This window comes from Meles meles, chromosome 1 (assembly GCF_922984935.1).
Source record: "Meles meles chromosome 1, mMelMel3.1 paternal haplotype, whole genome shotgun sequence".
NCBI lineage: Eukaryota > Metazoa > Chordata > Mammalia > Carnivora > Mustelidae > Meles > Meles meles.
The window spans coordinates 215,053,338-215,069,632 of record NC_060066.1 but is presented as its reverse complement, the minus strand read 5'-3'; the positions used below and the strand labels follow the sequence as shown (position 1 = coordinate 215,069,632).

General features: G+C 67.4%; 1 protein-coding gene across 5 annotated transcripts in view; it reads right to left on the bottom strand.

Annotated features, from left to right (window-relative positions):
- The window catches only part of MEGF6 (multiple EGF like domains 6), an 80,648-nt gene that overhangs the window by 26,685 nt on the left and 37,668 nt on the right, over nucleotides 1-16,295 (bottom strand). Inside the window, exon 1 of one of the 5 annotated variants that reach the window (XM_046017386.1) lies at nucleotides 5,902-6,100. The exons of the other annotated variants lie outside the window; for them this stretch is intronic. Within the exon in view, the coding sequence (XP_045873342.1) occupies nucleotides 5,902-6,070 (169 nt within the window). The 5' untranslated portion in view covers nucleotides 6,071-6,100. Of the gene's footprint in view, nucleotides 1-5,901; nucleotides 6,101-16,295 lie in introns of those variants that run through there. 5 annotated transcript variants of the gene reach the window in all.

Here is a 16,295-nt window from a genome sequence, read left to right as displayed (position 1 = left end):
TGGGGAGAAGGAAGGGCCCCTCCCTCACACCGGCCAGCCTGCTGGGGGGAGAGCCACCAGCTCGGGGCGGCCAGAACGCGGAGAGCCCTGGGGGTCGGGCACAACACAGGCAGCTGTGGTCCGGACGAGGCAGCGGCTGCAGAGGGCACTGGGCTGAGGTGGGGGGAGGCCCAGCTCCTCAGGCCTTTCGAGACTGAACCTGGAGCTCGTGCTCTACCCCGAAGGTCCAGATCCGGAAACCCTCAGGACAGGGCCAGCCGCTTCTCTGGGACCCGTGAGCCCAAACGGAAAAGCCAGTAATGCACGACCTGCCCTTGTTTGGGCTCTGGCTCGGGGAGAGGAGGCTTGAACAGCGTCCCCCAAATTCACATCCACGCAGCCTCAGAACGTGACCTTCAGAGGCAGATGTTACCCGTGCTGGCCGGGTGGGGGGGCGCATCCGGCAACCAGGGTCCTCGAAGGAGACCCGCGGGGAGGCAGAGGTTGGAATGAGGGGGCCACAGCCTAGGAAGCAGGTGGGGCCACAAGAGGCTGGAAGGACGAGAGGAGGACGGGTCTTCCCCTGGGGGTCTCCAAGGGAGTGCTGACACCTTGATGTGGAACTTCCAGCCTCCGAAAGTCAGAGGACAAATGTCTACCATTGGATTTGTTTTGTTCCCAGGAAACTAACATGGTGCTATCTGCCCAGTCTCCGGGGGGCCTCCCCATGCCAGGGGGACGGACACCAGCAACCTCCCCAGGACAGGACCTCGTGGAGTCCCCGGCGCTTCTGGGAGAACACCTTCCATCTGAGACCACCAGCCACCGGGGCAGCACCCAGGCCCGCTGCGCCCCAGCCACAGAGAAAGTGCTGAGCAGGAGTGGATGAGGCCAGCCCAAAGGCCCTGGGGGGCCATCCCAGGAGCCCAGCTGAGAACTGGAGAAGCGGGAAGCCCTCCCCAGAGCCGGGGGTCGGCGGCCTGCACCCCAGGAGGGTCACCGCCTCCTGCAGAGATGCAGAGACACGGGGAAGTTGGGAGCTGCCCTTCTCTCTCCCCTCCCTCCGGACTTCCGTCCACCAACCCGGGCCCCCGAGGAGGCTGGGCAGCGACGGGAGTGGTCAGAACAGGCTGCTGAGACGCCTGTGTGCGCGGCTAACGCCAGGAGGGACACAACTGTCCGGGAGACCCGGAGACCGAGGGACGCTGCTGCTGCAGACACGGGGGCCCCCGGCTCACCAGGCACAGGGCCGGAAGCCCATGCCGGGCCTCAGGCCAGTCCACACTTCTCAGACGCCAGCGTCCCCAACCACAAAAGCAGGGAGACAGACACACAGACGCTCCGCTCTGACATCGACAAGGCACGACTCCAGCCTCTGGTTCCCTCCCGTGAAAATGCTCAGCTTCCATTCTCCTAAATGCCAGCCATGGAAGCCGCCTGTGAAGGGTGCCAAAGGTGGGGTACAGGACGAGGCCCCCCCGGCCATCCCCCGCGCCCACCCACCAGCTTGTGCTTCCCACACACACGGGAACCGTGCCCCAGCCCGCGTGCGGAGAACAGACCTGGAGCCCCAGAAATGAGAGCAAACCGACTCCAGGGACCAGGGCCTCTGCTGCGTACACAGACCAGCTCAGTCCAAGGAGACCCCCAGGACCATGCCGAGCGCCTTGGGGAGAGGCCCAAAGACGCAGGGAGGCTCTCTTCTGCCCGCGGCAGCCTGGAGCTTTCTCAGGATGGACATGGGTGGTTCTCAGGAAGAAGCCTGAAGGCAGAGGTCAAAGGGCCCCAGCAGAGTCCCCAGGAGGGTGGGGGACAGAGGGACCCAGGGCCCTCCTGCGGGACAGTCAGCTGGGTGGCAAGTGGATGGAAGGGAGGTGCGGGCGGCACCCCCCACGGGGGCTCAGAGAGGAGGTAAAGATGCGGTCGTGGGGAACATGGCCCCAGGCACGTAGTAGGTGCTTAGCGAAACTTCAGGGAAGACGTGCCAGGTATGTGTTGTCTGTGGGGGCGGATGGCAGCCTCAGTGTCCAAACCAAACCTGCCAGGCATCATTCCGGCATGCAGCTGTGCTCCTGATGTGGCCGTGGGGCTGGGAGTGCAGGTGGGCAGGGATGCAGGCAGGCAGGGACACTGGTGGGCAGGGACGCTGGTGGGTAAGGATGCAGGAGGGCAGGGACGCTGGTGGGCAGGGACGCAGGCGGGCAGGGACGCTGGTAGGCAGGGACGCTGGTAGGCAGGGACGCAGGCAGGCAGGGATGCTGGTGGGTAGGGATGCAGGAGGGCAGGGACGCAGGCAGGCAGGGACGCTGGTAGGCAGGGACGCAGGCAGGCAGGGACGCAGGCGGGCAGGGATGCTGGTAGGCAGGGATGCTGGTGGGTAGGGATGCAGGAGGGCAGGGACACTGGTAGGCAGGGACGCTGGTAGGCAGGGACGCAGGCAGGCAGGGACGCTGGTGGGTAAGGATGCAGGAGGGCAGGGACGCAGGCAGGCAGGGACGCAGGCAGGCAGGGACGCAGGCAGGCAGGGACGCAGGCAGGCAGGGACGCAGGCGGGCAGGGATGCTGGTAGGCAGGGATGCTGGTGGGTAGGGATGCAGGAGGGCAGGGACACTGGTAGGCAGGGACGCAGGCAGGCAGGGACGCTGGTGGGTAAGGATGCAGGAGGGCAGGGACGCAGGCAGGCAGGGACGCAGGCAGGCAGGGACGCAGGCGGGCAGGGACGCAGGCAGGCAGGGACGCAGGCAGGCAGGGACGCAGGCGGGCAGGGACGCAGGCGGGCAGGGACGCAGGCGGGCAGGGACGCAGGCAGGCAGGGACGCTGGTGGGTAGGGATGCAGGAGGGCAGGGACGCAGGCAGGCAGGGACGCAGGCAGGCAGGGACGCTGGTGGGTAGGGATGCAGGAGGGCAGGGACGCAGGCAGGCAGGGACGCAGGCGGGCAGGGACGCAGGCGGGCAGGGACGCAGGCGGGCAGGGACGCTGGCTTCTGGGAACCCTGCTCTCGGCTGGCAGCTCATAAGCACGCTCGGCTCACTCCAGACCCCAGCTGGGGGAGAGGCTGCTCGGACACTTGGCCGGGCGGCCACATCCTCCAGCAGCTCCCAGGCAGATCTGAGCAAGCCATCCGGGACACAAGGGGAGCCCAGGACAGCATCAACCCCTTGGCCAGCCCAGTAGCCCTTTGAGCCGCAAGGACAGCAAACGGACAGTCTGGGACAAAGCACTTGGGGGAGGCCAAGGCAGGAGGCCGCCGTCTGCCAGCAGGGTCCCTCCAGCTGGGCTGCCCTGACGGCCGGGGCCTCCGGCCTGGATCCCGCCCCCACCCACGTGACCACTGTTCTTTGGGCTCCCCTGCTGCCCGCACAGGAACATTCAGACTCAAGTGTCCACACCAGCGGACAGAAAGCTGCTCCTTGCTATGACGCACAGGGCCACGTCTGCAAGCCGCCTCCCTTGGCGGCCCCGGTGGGAGGGGCTGGCACGGGGACGGCAGCGCCAAGCTCTCCAGTGGCCCCTGGAGCTGCCCTCGCCGGTGATGGGTGACCCGGCCCCAGCGGGGACAGCGTCTGTGAGCCGTGGCCCGGCAGGCGCAATGACGCTCAGACCCCACTTCCAGGGCCCCTGGGCACTGTCAGCTGCACCGGCATCGGGACGCAGCAGGCAGCTCAAGGCTAAAGAGCCTGAGGCCTCCCCCTTCCGCCCCCCGGGCAAGGGAGGCCTGCAGAAGGGCAGCAGGGCACGCGGCCACCCGACCTCCTGCCGGGGCCCCTTCGCAGAGGAGACCAACCCTCAGGAAGCAATGCAGGACCCGCGTCCCTCACCCTGCCTGCCCGGCTCCCGAGGCGGCCACGTAGGGGCCGCTGTCCTCTGCTGACTCCAGCCACCTGCAGCTGCTGACCCGGCGGCCGTGGCTGGGACCTGAGAGCCACAGGCTCAGGGTCTTCAAGGAGAGCGGGGTCAGCTGAGTAACGACCCCCAAAAGGGTCCGCAGTCTAGTCCCTGGAGCCTCGCCGGCGAAAGGGACTTGGCAGGTGGGCCCACAGTCATCACGAGGCCCTTAAAGGTGGGGACAGGACGTCAGGGAGAGAGAGATGGGGAGACAGGGGGCCTCTGTCCAGCCCGGCCTCCTGCCCCCCCCCAGTAAGGTCCGCTGTGCTCTCTGGGGGCCGGATGTCCTCCCCAGGGCCTGTCCCGCGGGCCTGCTCTCTCCAGCCAACTTGCCCTCACATGGGGCTTCCTGCCATGGGACCAGTGCCCTGAGTCACCCCAAACTGGGCATTGACACCTTAGGCCCTGGAACTACAGAGAAGATATGCCTCTCCCAGACAGCACAGAGGGGGGCCTGGGTGCCCCGCAACCCCAGGGCTCTCTGAAAGAGAGCCTGAAGGCCCCGAGTCTCCCAGGCTGATCCCGTGGAACTGGGGACCAGAGCCTGGAGCACAACCCCTGGCCCTATGCAGCCTGAGGCCCAGCCCCAGGCGTCCGGTGCGGCTCACGCCCGCATGGGGAGCAGCCGGGGGCCCGGGAGTATGCTGCTGCCGCCCCAGGCTGAGCTGTGTGGCTCGAGCTTCGGCGGCCGGCTGACGGAAACTGCCTCCCACCCTGGCACACGGGGACACGTCGCCGGGCCGACACCGGGCTGACTCCACAGGTCGCTCTTGGGCAGCCAGTCTCGATGCCGCGGGGAGCCCAGGGAGGCTCCCCCAGCTCCCTGGCCAGGGGCTCAGGCCGGTCGAGTAAGCAGCCCCTGTGGACACACTCTCTCCCCCATCAGCCCCTTCCTCCAAAGCCTCGCGCATGCTTCCCCAGAAACCTGGGCCCTCTGGGACGCCGCAAGGAAGCCATCACGTGGTTATCAAATTCAGAATCCTGCTGGCCCCCCAACATGCCCCAAGGGCCTCATGCCCAGAGACAGCACCCTGTCATCCACGGGCCCTCGTCCTCTCCTCTCCGCAAGGCCGCGTGGGCCCCAGAGCGCAGGCCCCAGAGCTGGGCAGGAGCTCCCCAAAGCCCAGCCCCACACAGCCTCCCTCTGGAGGCTACCCTGCCTCACGGCACTTACGGTCACCGGCAGTGCGATGACAGGACTGGCCTGGCTGTGGCTGAGCCACTGAGTGGGAGGAGGGTTGCCCACCCCGTGGGGACCCAGCCTGAGACCCGGCTGGCATGGCTCCGTGGACAGCGGAGCAGGGCCAGTACCTCCGAGAAGACCAGGTGCCCTGCACAGAGCCACACCAGGGGCCAGGACCGGTCTGGAGGGGAGGGTCCGCCTCCTGTTCCCGAGGATGACGGCCCCCAGCCTCTGAGCTGCTCCTGCGGGGAGGCTGGCCCACCGCCGGTACCAGATCTGAAGGGCAAGGAGAGGCAGGACAGACCGGGACAAGGGTGTGTCTGCCGTCCATGAGCTGCTGGGGTCTCCAGGCTCCCTCTGCAGCTCGCTGGGGGAGCCACACACCCAAGGCTTGGGGAAGGTGATGGAAAGGATGGCACCTGCCACATCCATACACGACCACCAAGGGGCCAGGCTCTAGGGACACTGGAAGGGCAGACTTTGCTTAGGGACCCGAGGGCTCTCCTTTGAAGCTGTCTTTCTTGAACCCCCCTCCAGCTGCCAGTGCGGGGGAAATGTCCCCCCACCCCATGCCACAGGCAAATGCAAGGGGCTGCTTCTCTTCCCTCCAGTCTCTTGACCGTTTGGCTGTCAGCAGACCCCGCAAGCCAGGCCGGGGGGACGGAAGGTCCGATGACTCAGGGAGGAAGGGCCCCGTCCTAGAGGAAGCGGCCGCCAGCGGCACTGCCCCCCGCCCTGCTCCCTGCAGCCTCCGCGCTCTCAGCCTGGGCGCTAGCTTCAAAAAGAGGTGCAAAGGGGGTCGCGGCGGAGCCCGGCGCCCCCACCCCCGCGCAGAGTCCGCCCGGCGCCCACCTGGCCTCCGGTCCCCGGCGCTCACGGAGTAGCCGGCCTGGCCCAGGTGGCACGGCCAGCAGCCCCTCCAGAGGTAGCGGTAGTGCGTGCCCGCGACGCGCGCCAGGCCCCCCAGCAGCCCGAGGCACCAGAGCGCGGCCAGGACCCGGCGGCACCAGGACGCTCGCATGGCCGGCTGGCGAGCAGCGCGCACCCCAGCGGCCCGGCGCGCTCTGAGCCCGGCGCCCCGCCCCGCGCCTTTTTGTTCTCGGCTTTCCCTCCGCCCCCCGCAGGTGAAGCCAAATCCTCAGGGCGCAGGGGCCGCCCCGCCCCGCCCCGCCCCGCCCCGCCCCGCCCCGCGGGCCGCGCTGGTCTCCCCCCCTCCCCGCCCCCGCGCACCACCCCTCGCTCTCGCACCCCAACGCGGAGCCCCGCGCACGCACACAGGCCCCCCTCCGGCAGACCCGCGGGGACACGTGCACAAACAGACCCACGTGTGCAGATGCGCACGTGAGACACACAGCCCCCCCCCCCCCCCCGCCCGCACAGACGTGTGCAGGCACATGTGTGCCCACCGACGCAGGCGTTCCCACACCTACACGGAGGACACCAAGGCAGAAAAGGAGGCCACCCTGGCAATGCCCCTGGGGGCTTCGGGAGGACAGTTAGGTGGGCCGGGGTCTGCCAAGTGTAAGGTGGGGCGGAGCCAGGCACCTGAGGGAAGAGGCAGCCCCCAGCCTGGGGCCTGGCTCCCTGCACTGTCCCGTCCTCCCCTGGACGGGGGCTGGCACCCAGAGGGAGTCCCTACACCCCTGCAGCAGGTGGGAGAGGGTCAGAGCGCAAATGGACTCCCTAGCAACGGCAGTGAGCCCCGGGTGTCTGGCTACATGAGCCTCGGAGGCACATCCAACCCCAGGGCCCTGAACCCCCAGTTCGCTCGAGGGCACAGCCTGAGGCTCCAGCTTAGTCCCAAGCAGGCTGTCTCGTAAGAACCTAGGCATACGGGCCTCATGAGCATCTGACCCACAGCCCCTGCCGGCCCCTGAGGTCTCACCCCGGGACCCTGCGTAAGCCAGCCCCCCACCTCCTGGCCAACGACTGGGCCAAGGCCCTGCTGTCCGGCACTGTGCGCAGCCCACCTATGGGCCAGGTCCAGGGAGAGAGGCACCACCTCGCCTCACCCAGTCCCACCCGCAGTAGGGAGGTCGGCCCATCCCATTGGCCCCGCGCCTGCCAGGCGCCTGGCAGGGCAGAAACGGGCCTGCCTAGGGCCTGCCTGCCTGCCTGCCATCGCCTCCTGGGTGAGCCTCTCTCCCGCCCGCCGTCTGCACGGTCCACCAGCCCTTGGACTCCGGCCTCTCACCCTGGGAACTCCCGTAAGTCTCCCGGACGGGCACGCCATCGGATCACTGTGCGGTGCCTTCCGCACGGGGCAGCGCTTTGTCACTGGGGTGAAATCTCATTTTCCAACAGCTCACAAACCAGTGATCACGGGAAGCCAAGGGTCCCCCCATCCGTGGCTACCAGTCGGGAGGCAGGAAACAGGAGGCCGTGGAGACAAGCTCTGCCTCCCAGGGAGGGGCAGAGGGACACCATCGGAAGCTCTGACTCCGAGGTCACCCTCACCGCTGGGCAGCAGGGCCTGGGGTAGTCCCTTAGCGCCCTTCTGGGGTGAAGGCCCTGCAGAGGCCCCGCGAGAGGTCCCTAAGTCCCATGCAGCCTCCACCCTGCAGGTGGAGAGGAGCGGAGGAAGAGCCAGACCGGAAGCGGAGGGCACCGGCCTCAGTCTCCTCGTGTAGCCCCTCAAGTCCTGCCCACCCTGGCAAAGGGCTCTGCCTTGTCCTGTGTCCCAGGGGAGGGCCACAAGCCCCCACGGCCACTGAGCATGGGGGCTGTCACTTGTCCTCGTAAAACACGCCAGCTTCTTGGTACGAAACAGAAGTGAGGAATCGCCTTAGTCCTTTTTACATGAATTTCACATGTAAGTGGTTTTACTGGGATATGTGGCATTAAGTAAAACAGATTATTAATATCAATGTCCCTGATTTCTTGGGTTTTTTTAGCGTTGCTTCGGGAGAACTTAAGACTAGACTCGTGGCTCTCTGCGGGGCGGCGCTGGTCTCCCCGTGCCCAGCCCCCAGCTTGCTACCAAGGGGACGAACCTCTCCGTGCTCGTCTTCCCGTCTGCAAGGAGGGAAGACAGTCACAGGCTGCCGTGTGAGAGGAGGGGAAAGCGCATGCAGAAAATGCCGCACTGAGAGTCCCTAAGAATCAGCCCAAGCGGCGGGCCAGGTCTGCACACCGGATCCCTGCCCCCAGGCCAAGCAGCAAGACCCACGGCAGCGTCCAGAGCCGAGGGTCAGAGGGGTCGCGTCCTGGGACGCAGCCTCCCTGCTCCCTGGTGGATGAAGTCACGGCCCCGAAGGCATCCTGGAACCTGGCCACCCCAGCTTGAGAAGAGCCAAGGGACCTCAGGACAGTCCCTATCCCACAAAGCCATGTCCCTGGGGCTCCCACTGCCGCCTCCCCATCCCGATAAGCTGGCGGGGAAGCACCGCTCAGGCCCTCTTGTCCCACCGAGGGCGGCCTCCACCCTGGCACGCGGACTGCTCTACACTCCAGCCTGCGCGGGGACGGGGCGGGGGCTGGCGAGGGCAGAGCACAGTCTGGGAGCAGCAGCCCGGGACAACGCGAGGTATGAGACGAGCTCCAGCAGCCCGCCCCGGGAGGACCAGGGCCACGGAGGGCTCTGGGCCTCCAGCCCCCACGAGGCCCGGCGGGAGGACTCAGGCCAGGCCGCGCAGGGAGCAGCCTGCCGAGTGCAGGACGCCACCAGCCACGCAGACGGTGCCCACGGCCGCCCCACTGCCCCCTCCCCCGCTGCAGTGCCGCCAAGCGCATCCAGGCCCGAGGCTGTGGGGTCTGGAAGCTGTTTGGGAAATGCTTTCTCGATGCGGAAATGCGGGCTGGGCGTCTCTGCCCCTCGGAATGTCTGTGTCAGCAGAAGGAGCCTGTCCCCCCCCCCACCGCAGGCCAGTCCAGCTTTCCTCTCCAAGCTGGGCGGCCACTGGGCTCCTTCGCCAAGACCCAGGCTGGGGTGAGGGCCCGAGCCACCCCACAAACACCTCATTTCCCCGAGGGCTGGGTCCATCCCGTCACAGGCCTGGGGCGTGTGATGTGGGGCTCCAGGGCAGAAATGACATGTTCCGGGGTCGGGGACGGAGATTGAGGGGGCAGGAACCAGAGCACGGCGGAGCATCCCCTCACTAGTGCTGTGTCTGTCCCAGGGGGTCCGGACGTGCGGCGGGCAGGCCCTCCAGCAGCACCCGAGGAGGCCAAGGCATCGGGCCCCCTGTCTGGTCCCTGAGGGGGAAACCATGGGTCTGGACCCTCCCGGTCTCCTGGGGGCTGGGCGCTCCCCAGTCCCAGAGGGGCACGAGAGAGGAGTGGTGCCGGAGAAACCCCCAGAAGTCACTGCCCAAGATCCCCGGGTGCCCAGACTTTGAGGATGCAGGTCCACGGGCACAGCAGGGCCCAGACTGGAGGAGCAGGCACAGGGCACCCACAGGCAGCCCCGGTGCTGGGTGGGGGCGGGGACCGGACCCCACTCACAGGAAGGGGGGCAGGGACAGGCCGCCCCAGGACGCTTGGGCCCCGGGCTCGGGCTCTGCCAGCACCTTGGTGCACTCCCTCCTCCCCGCCCCCGCTGAAGTCAGGCAGGTCCTGTGTCCCTTCTGGGGGCGAGCATTGACAAGCAAGTGTCCCAGTGGGCACAGGGACCGTAACAGGACAGGACAGCGACCGGAGAGCCCCTGACAGGACCCCCAGCAGCAGGAAAGCAGGGCCAGGAAGGGGCTGGAGGAGGCTTCTGTCTCGGGCTTCTCTTCTATTGGCCTTAGGGGGGTCGGGCTCCTCCGGGCCCTCAGGCGACCCACGCCTGCCTGGCTGTTTCCACCCGGAGGTCCGGAGGTCAGTTTCTGGTCTGGGGCCACACGCGGTCCAGCCTGCCTGCACGTGGGACGCCAGACCCCTCCCCCACGTCCTCCCCCCCAGGCTGCTGCTGAGTTGATTTTAGGAGCCAGAGCCGGCCGTCCCCGCGCCAGCCTCATGGTAAACCCATTACCCGGCGGGACTCCTCACCCAAGTAGAGGGAAGGAAAATGAAAACCAGGGCTGTTTCCGAGAGCCCAGCTGCCAGTCCTGACTGCAGCTGTCCCTGGCTGGGGCCAGGCGGAAATGGGGGTGCCCCTCTTCTTTCACACATGCCCCCCCCGAGAGCCCAAGGTGGGGCAGCCTCCAGCCCAAACGCTCTCTCCGGGGACCAGCGGGCTTGGGGGGCCTCAGACGCTGGTACCACAGCAGAGAGCCTGGGGCCGAGTCTGGCCTGGGAGGCCCCCGTGGAGAGCCGGCCTGGAGTGGCGCCGGAGGCCTCCCACCCACGTGGGCACACACGTGTGTGCGCGTGACGAGGTGCTGTCTGTGGCAGCTGGCTGCTGCTCTCGCTCCCCCGCTGTCGTGCAAAGGCCGTGGGGAGGCCAGGTCCAGCCCTGGGAGTGCCTGAGTCCAGGATGTGGACAGCCCCCGCCTGGGCCACAGCCCCCAAGGCCTGGCTCTCACTGAGGACACTGAGCTGCCCAGACGGCCCTGGAGCTCACGCTGCACCCGGGGGACAGGAGATGGCAAAACCGACCAATGGGGAGCTTTCCTGGAGAAGGTGGCCAGCCAGCCTGTGGTAGCGGGGAAGGACAGAGGTGCGCTCGCCCGCCCATCAGAGAACAGGGCAGGTGCAAGGCTGAGAGCACAGAGGCAGGGAAGGCTGGGGAGGGGAGGATGCTGGGCAGGGAGTCGGGCCGAAGCCCTGGGCCTGGCTCCGGTCCACAGCAGGAACCCAGACAGATGGCCAGAATCAAGCAGTCCAGGGACGGCCAAGTGCATGGCCAGGCCTACACCCAACAGCCCACGCAGACCGCTGGGCCCCGGCAGTCACGCCTCCTGCTGCGCATCCCCCATCCGAAGGCCACACCTGAGTGCAGGACGCTGTGGGCACGGGGCTGGCGGGCAGCTCTGCCGGTGCCCCGGGCCAGCAGTCTGTATGCTCCTGCCCAGGTGCCCAAGCCGGGAGCGGGCGGGGCTGGCCGTCGGCCCCTCCCACCTCTGAGCCCCCAGGCCACCGAATCGGCCGCCGAGAGCCTCACGTACTGCCACCAGCAACCAGGCCAAGGCCCTGGCCCTGGACCAGCAACTCCGGGTGGAAGTGTTCGCCCCCACAGCAGACCCCCAGCTCAATAGTAGAAGCTTCCGGGACAGGGACAAGCTCCAGGCTGACTCGTGTGCCGTGCCTGCCCCACAGCAGGGCAGGATCCCCGTGAGCACGCGTCCGCCTGCCCTGGCTGAGCCCGGAGCTCGAGGACCAGGCCTGCGGTTGTCAGGGCTCAGGGACCGGAACCGGCCTTCCCAGGTCCCGCACCCAGCTGTCGCCCTGCCGCTCGGCCTCCAGCCCCAGGCCCAGCACTGGCCTCGGGCACCAGGGCTTAGCCGCACCGGCACCCACAGGCCGCCCACCTGAGGTCTCCCCGGGGCTCAGGGTGTGGGCAGGCCCGCAGGCCAGGCTGTCACCAGCGGACTCTGACTGCTGATGGTCGCGCACTCATTTCTCCTGAGTTGACCGCACCCAAGGGCATACTTGCCCCATGTGCTCATAGAGGAATGAAAACAGCCAGCATCGCGGAAGGAAAGCCTTTGACTCTCGGCGCCCATGGTGGCGGAGGCCTCCAGCTGCAGACACCCAGTCGGAAATGCCGCCATCCTGCCTGGAAGGGTCATGGTTCTCAGCCAGACTTGCTTGCCTATGTCCAGAGGACAGGCCGCCAGGGGACCAGGCCCTGACAGGAGTAAGGCAGGGGCTTTGCGACCAGAAGGCCCGAGTGAGTGCAGGCTGGGCTCTGAGGCCCGCAGGTGCACAATGAGTCTGCCAGGTGCCCTCTCCCGTCCCGGTCTCTGGATCCATACAGGCCGGTCACTCCACAGACACCTGTCAGGCACCCACTACGTACCAGGCCCTGCCAGCTTGGACAGCAGGGAACAAGCAGGGGCCCCTCCAGCTCCAGAGAAGCCGGCAAGACAGAGGGGATAGGACGGGGACCCCCACACGGGGCCCAAGCGCCCAGGACATCACTCCGGGCTTTACTCCCCGCCCCCCCAGCTGTGTGAGCCCAGACGGAGCTCTGCAGGTGCACGACCCCAGGCCCCCTGCTGCCTTTTATAAGGTGGGGCCCCAGGGCAGCCTGAGCACCAGCAGCAGAGCTGGCCTGGCCTGCAGTGTGCGCTGGACGAGACAAGGTGTCCTTCTTGCGGTCACCATGACAGCTCTCGTCACCATGACGGCTCCCGCCACCCTTCCCCTTCTCCGGGTTTAGCGGGAGCAGGGTTGTCCTGGGAAATGAAAGAACCTCCCGGGGACTCTCTTGGGTCGGGGGAGGGACGGAGGACTACACCAGGACGGGCTCCGAGAAAGCTCCCTGCCCCCACGAAGGTCTATGGAAGGGCCGTCGGGCCCCCCAGCCTCCACGATGAGGGTCCCCAGCAGCTCCCCTGGCCGTCCCCCAGGGCATGGCCGCGGCTAGCACAGCTGGCTCCAGTCCGCCCACGGCCCTCCCAGCCCCGAGCCCGACCCCTGGAGGTTCCTAATCAAGGCCTGTCACTTCCCACATTCCTGCCTCTCCCTCGGGACGGTACGACGCAGGCAGCCATCTCCAGGAGGCCGGTGGAGGCCGGGCCAGCAGTCAGGCCAGGCAGAGTGGGAGGGAGAGAGAAGCACTTGCCCAGCGGCTTCCCAGGAAGGAGACAGGCCTGGAGCCCGTGGCCACAGCCAAGGTGGGTGGCTGGGCGGACGAGGCCACGGAGAAGCTGCTTTGTGCCCACACTGCCCTGAGCACACGTGCCTCGCAACAGGTCCCCTTGGTGTCCCCCGGGGGCCGGGGGGGGCTGACAGCCACCTGCTCAGTGCAGACACCCGAGCTGGGCCCACGGGAGCCGGGATGCAGGGACGGTGGTACTGTCCCAAGTCCCCACGGGCTTTCCACAGACACCCCCATGCAGACCCCAGCCCCGCCCGGCCACCCTGCGCCAAGACGGAACCAAGAAGCCAGGGGGATCCCACGCAGCACCCCACAAAAGAGTCGGCTGTTGTCGTGTTGGGCCGAGAAGGACTTCCTCTGGAGGAAGCCTCTGCTCCCTGCACACCCCCCACCCTCACTGCCCCCTCTCCAGAGCCCTTATCTCTGCGAGGAGGGAGGTCAGAGCGGCGGGAACCGGGAACCGCGGGTGGCTCACCGTGGGAAAGCGGGCCTGCGGGCTTCACGTCCCCCCCACCCCCCTAGGGAGACGACCGATTCTCTCCAAACAGCAGCCTCCTTCTCCCCCCGGGGGGTGGGACCGAGACCTCCCCCCAGCGGGAGCAATGCCACTGCGGTCCTCAGGCCACACCATCTGGCCTAGCGTGGAGCTGGCCACATCTTCCAGATGGGACGCTCGGGACCAAGAACCCAACCAGCCCGCCGTGGGGTGGGGCGGGGCTTGGGGCAGGCACGGAGACTCCCCCACCCTGGCCTCAGGGTGATCTCCGCAACCCCAAAGCCGGGTCCCTGAGGACCCTGTTCACCAAGCAAGTGCCCCGAGGCCAGGTGGAGGATGGGTCCAGCTCAGGATGGGATGGCCCTTTGCTCCCCGTCACCCCCCTTCCCCACCGAAGATGTCCTGGGGCTGGGAGCCCCCACGGACGCTGGGCCAGGGGCCTGGAGATGTTTCCTGGCTCCTCTGTGGTTCCTGGAGAGGCAAGAGTCTTTCTCGTCCCATGTTCTGGATAAAGAGACTGAGGTTGAGTCACCCAAGGTACCAAGCTGAGGCTCGTCGGGGACCTCGCAGATGCCAGAGCCTGGCGCTGGGATGGCCTTCCCAGAGGTGCTGATACGGAGAGCAGGCCCGGAGCCCCTGGGACTGCCAGGGCACAAGTTTTACAGGGAGAGGCGCTGCCTTTCTCTCCAAGCCCCACTGCCTCCCTACAGCCCCCACCCACAGATGGGGGGAGGCAGACACAGGCCGAGTCGGCGCCCGGGAAAGCCAGAGACAGCAGGAGCCGTGCAGCCTTGCCTCGGAGACGCGCGTGCGCCCGGCCTCCTGCCTCCCGGAGCTCATGGCTCCCGCTCCAGGACGGTGTCCCAGAACATGACAAGCACACGGGCCTGGCCGTGCTCCTGGAGCAAGGGCCAAGGCGCCCTCCAGCCAGGCTCCTGTGCCAGCGCTCAGGGTTTTATAGTGTCCATTCATCACGGGGAGCAGTTTCTGGGCTCACCCCACCGTCGCCTTGGGTGCACCACCCTACGTGTGAGCGAGCAGAGCCGTCCTCCCCCCCGGAGGTAACATCTTGATTTCCCGCTGGCTCTGCTCGCTCACGGCCTCTGGCCGCCCCAGCAGTCCTGTGTGCTGGCCGGAGCTGCAGTTTCAGGGGGGCTGGGCTGGGCTGGCAGGGGGACAGAAAACACAGCAGGCGCTTGGCTCTCGGCTGCCGGCCGCGCGGTGACTCGGGGCTCCAGCCATCCCAAACACGCAGGGCTAGGGGTCTGCAAACTCCCAGGGGCCGAGGCCAAGGAGGGGCCCGGGGTGGGGAGGAAAGAAAGGGCAAGCCCTGCGGGATGCAGGGTCTGAGGCCAGTGCCCCGGGCCTGACCTCCGTCCTGGTCATTCTGTCCACAGCACTGCCCTCGGACAGCTCCGCCAGATGGCAGAACCTAGCCTGCCCCTCGGGACCTGGTGGATGAAGGATTCCAAAGCTTCCTAAAGGAACTGAGAGAGGCTGTGTTTGCAGGCCCTGTGCTGTGTCGACTCGGTGCAGGGATTTGGCCGGTGGCTGGAATGCACGCATCTTCCAGGACCCGCCCCGGCCCCGGGGGCCCCAGGTCAGCACTGGGAGCCTGTGGCCCGGGTCAGAAGACCCCAGCTGTGCAGCGCCCCAACACCTTCCCCAGGGCCTCCTGGACACAGACAAGGGCCTCAGCTGCTCTCCCAGCTCTGGGGGTCGAGGACCAGAAGGGAGAGGATGGGAAACCCAAGGTCCAACCCCAATCTGGGAGCCCCTGGGCTAGAAAGCCCCTCACGGCGAGGACCTTGAGGCCATCTCAAAATGTACACAAGCCGGTTTCCCAGGGCTGGAGACCCGGATGCAGAAGCCGAGGCCCAGACGGGCCAGGCCGGCCGGCAGCAGGCAGAGAGGCTTGGAGTGGGATCCTCCGGGGGCGCCTGGACTGAAGCCCGGGGGAACCAGGAGAAGAAGCATGCGTCCTGCACCGGGGCATCCCTGGGACGCGCGGAGGCCGGGGTGGCTGGCAGGGGGGCTGAGGCTCATGGGACTCTGCCCTGGACCTGGCCCACTCTGGGCCCCCCAGTTCGTACACCAACACCTGCTCCCTGCTTAGGGGAGCACGAGGCTGTCTGTAGAGGAGGGACTCATCCAGCTGCCTCGTTCTGAAGGCCAGGGGCTCCTAGGTGGGAACATTCAAACACAGTCCCCAAACCCCCAGGATTCTCCTCACTGGCACCAAACCCCCAGCCCCGTGGTTCTACAGCGTCGATGGGCTGCCGGACACCTGGCTTTGGCCAGACACCTTACCGGACCCCTTGGCTTTTGGGACACCTGCCCCAACTTCCCCTGCACCGGGTGCATCCTGGGGTGGGGGCACAGACCCCATGGGTTCTGTCATCCCAAGGGGACCCATTTCTCAGAAAAGGAAACCAAGGCCAAAGCCAGAACTTGGGGGGGGGGTCCTTCTTGCCCATCCTCCGTCGGTCATAGGACCCCTGTCCCTGCTGCGCTGGTTCCCTCCCTCCAGACTCCTTCTGGCCGTGAAAGTGCTGGAAAGGAGAATCAGCACAGGGACACCCCATGTGTGCAGAGCCCCTCTGCAGGGCAGACTCCCGCAGGCTGTACCCACTGGCCCTCTGACGGACGCCCCCGGGTTGGCCCAGCAGGAGACAGCGCTCTCCCGGGACACAGAGACGGGGACAACAGCCCAACATGGGGCAAGGGGACTGAGGTCGCCGGCCCGACGGGCATGCACTCAGAGCAGCCCACATTGCCAGGGCCGGCCCTGGGGTCAGGGTCAGGTGGGGGCTACGGCCAACAAAGGAGTGTGAAGTGGCGCGGGGGGTTAGCACCAGCCTTCTGCCCGGTCTCCTCCCTGCCTTACCCTCGGTCGTCCCTCTCCCTCTCCACCCCCGGGGAATCTCCTGTCTGTTCTTGATCTCGTTGGCCGAGGGAGACAGTTTGCCCGGAGCCCGCCCAGGCCTCAGCAAGCCCGAGTCAGGGCTCGGTGCCCACGGGTGCCGCACACACGCCCAGGGACAAGGCCCGCCCCCTCCCCGC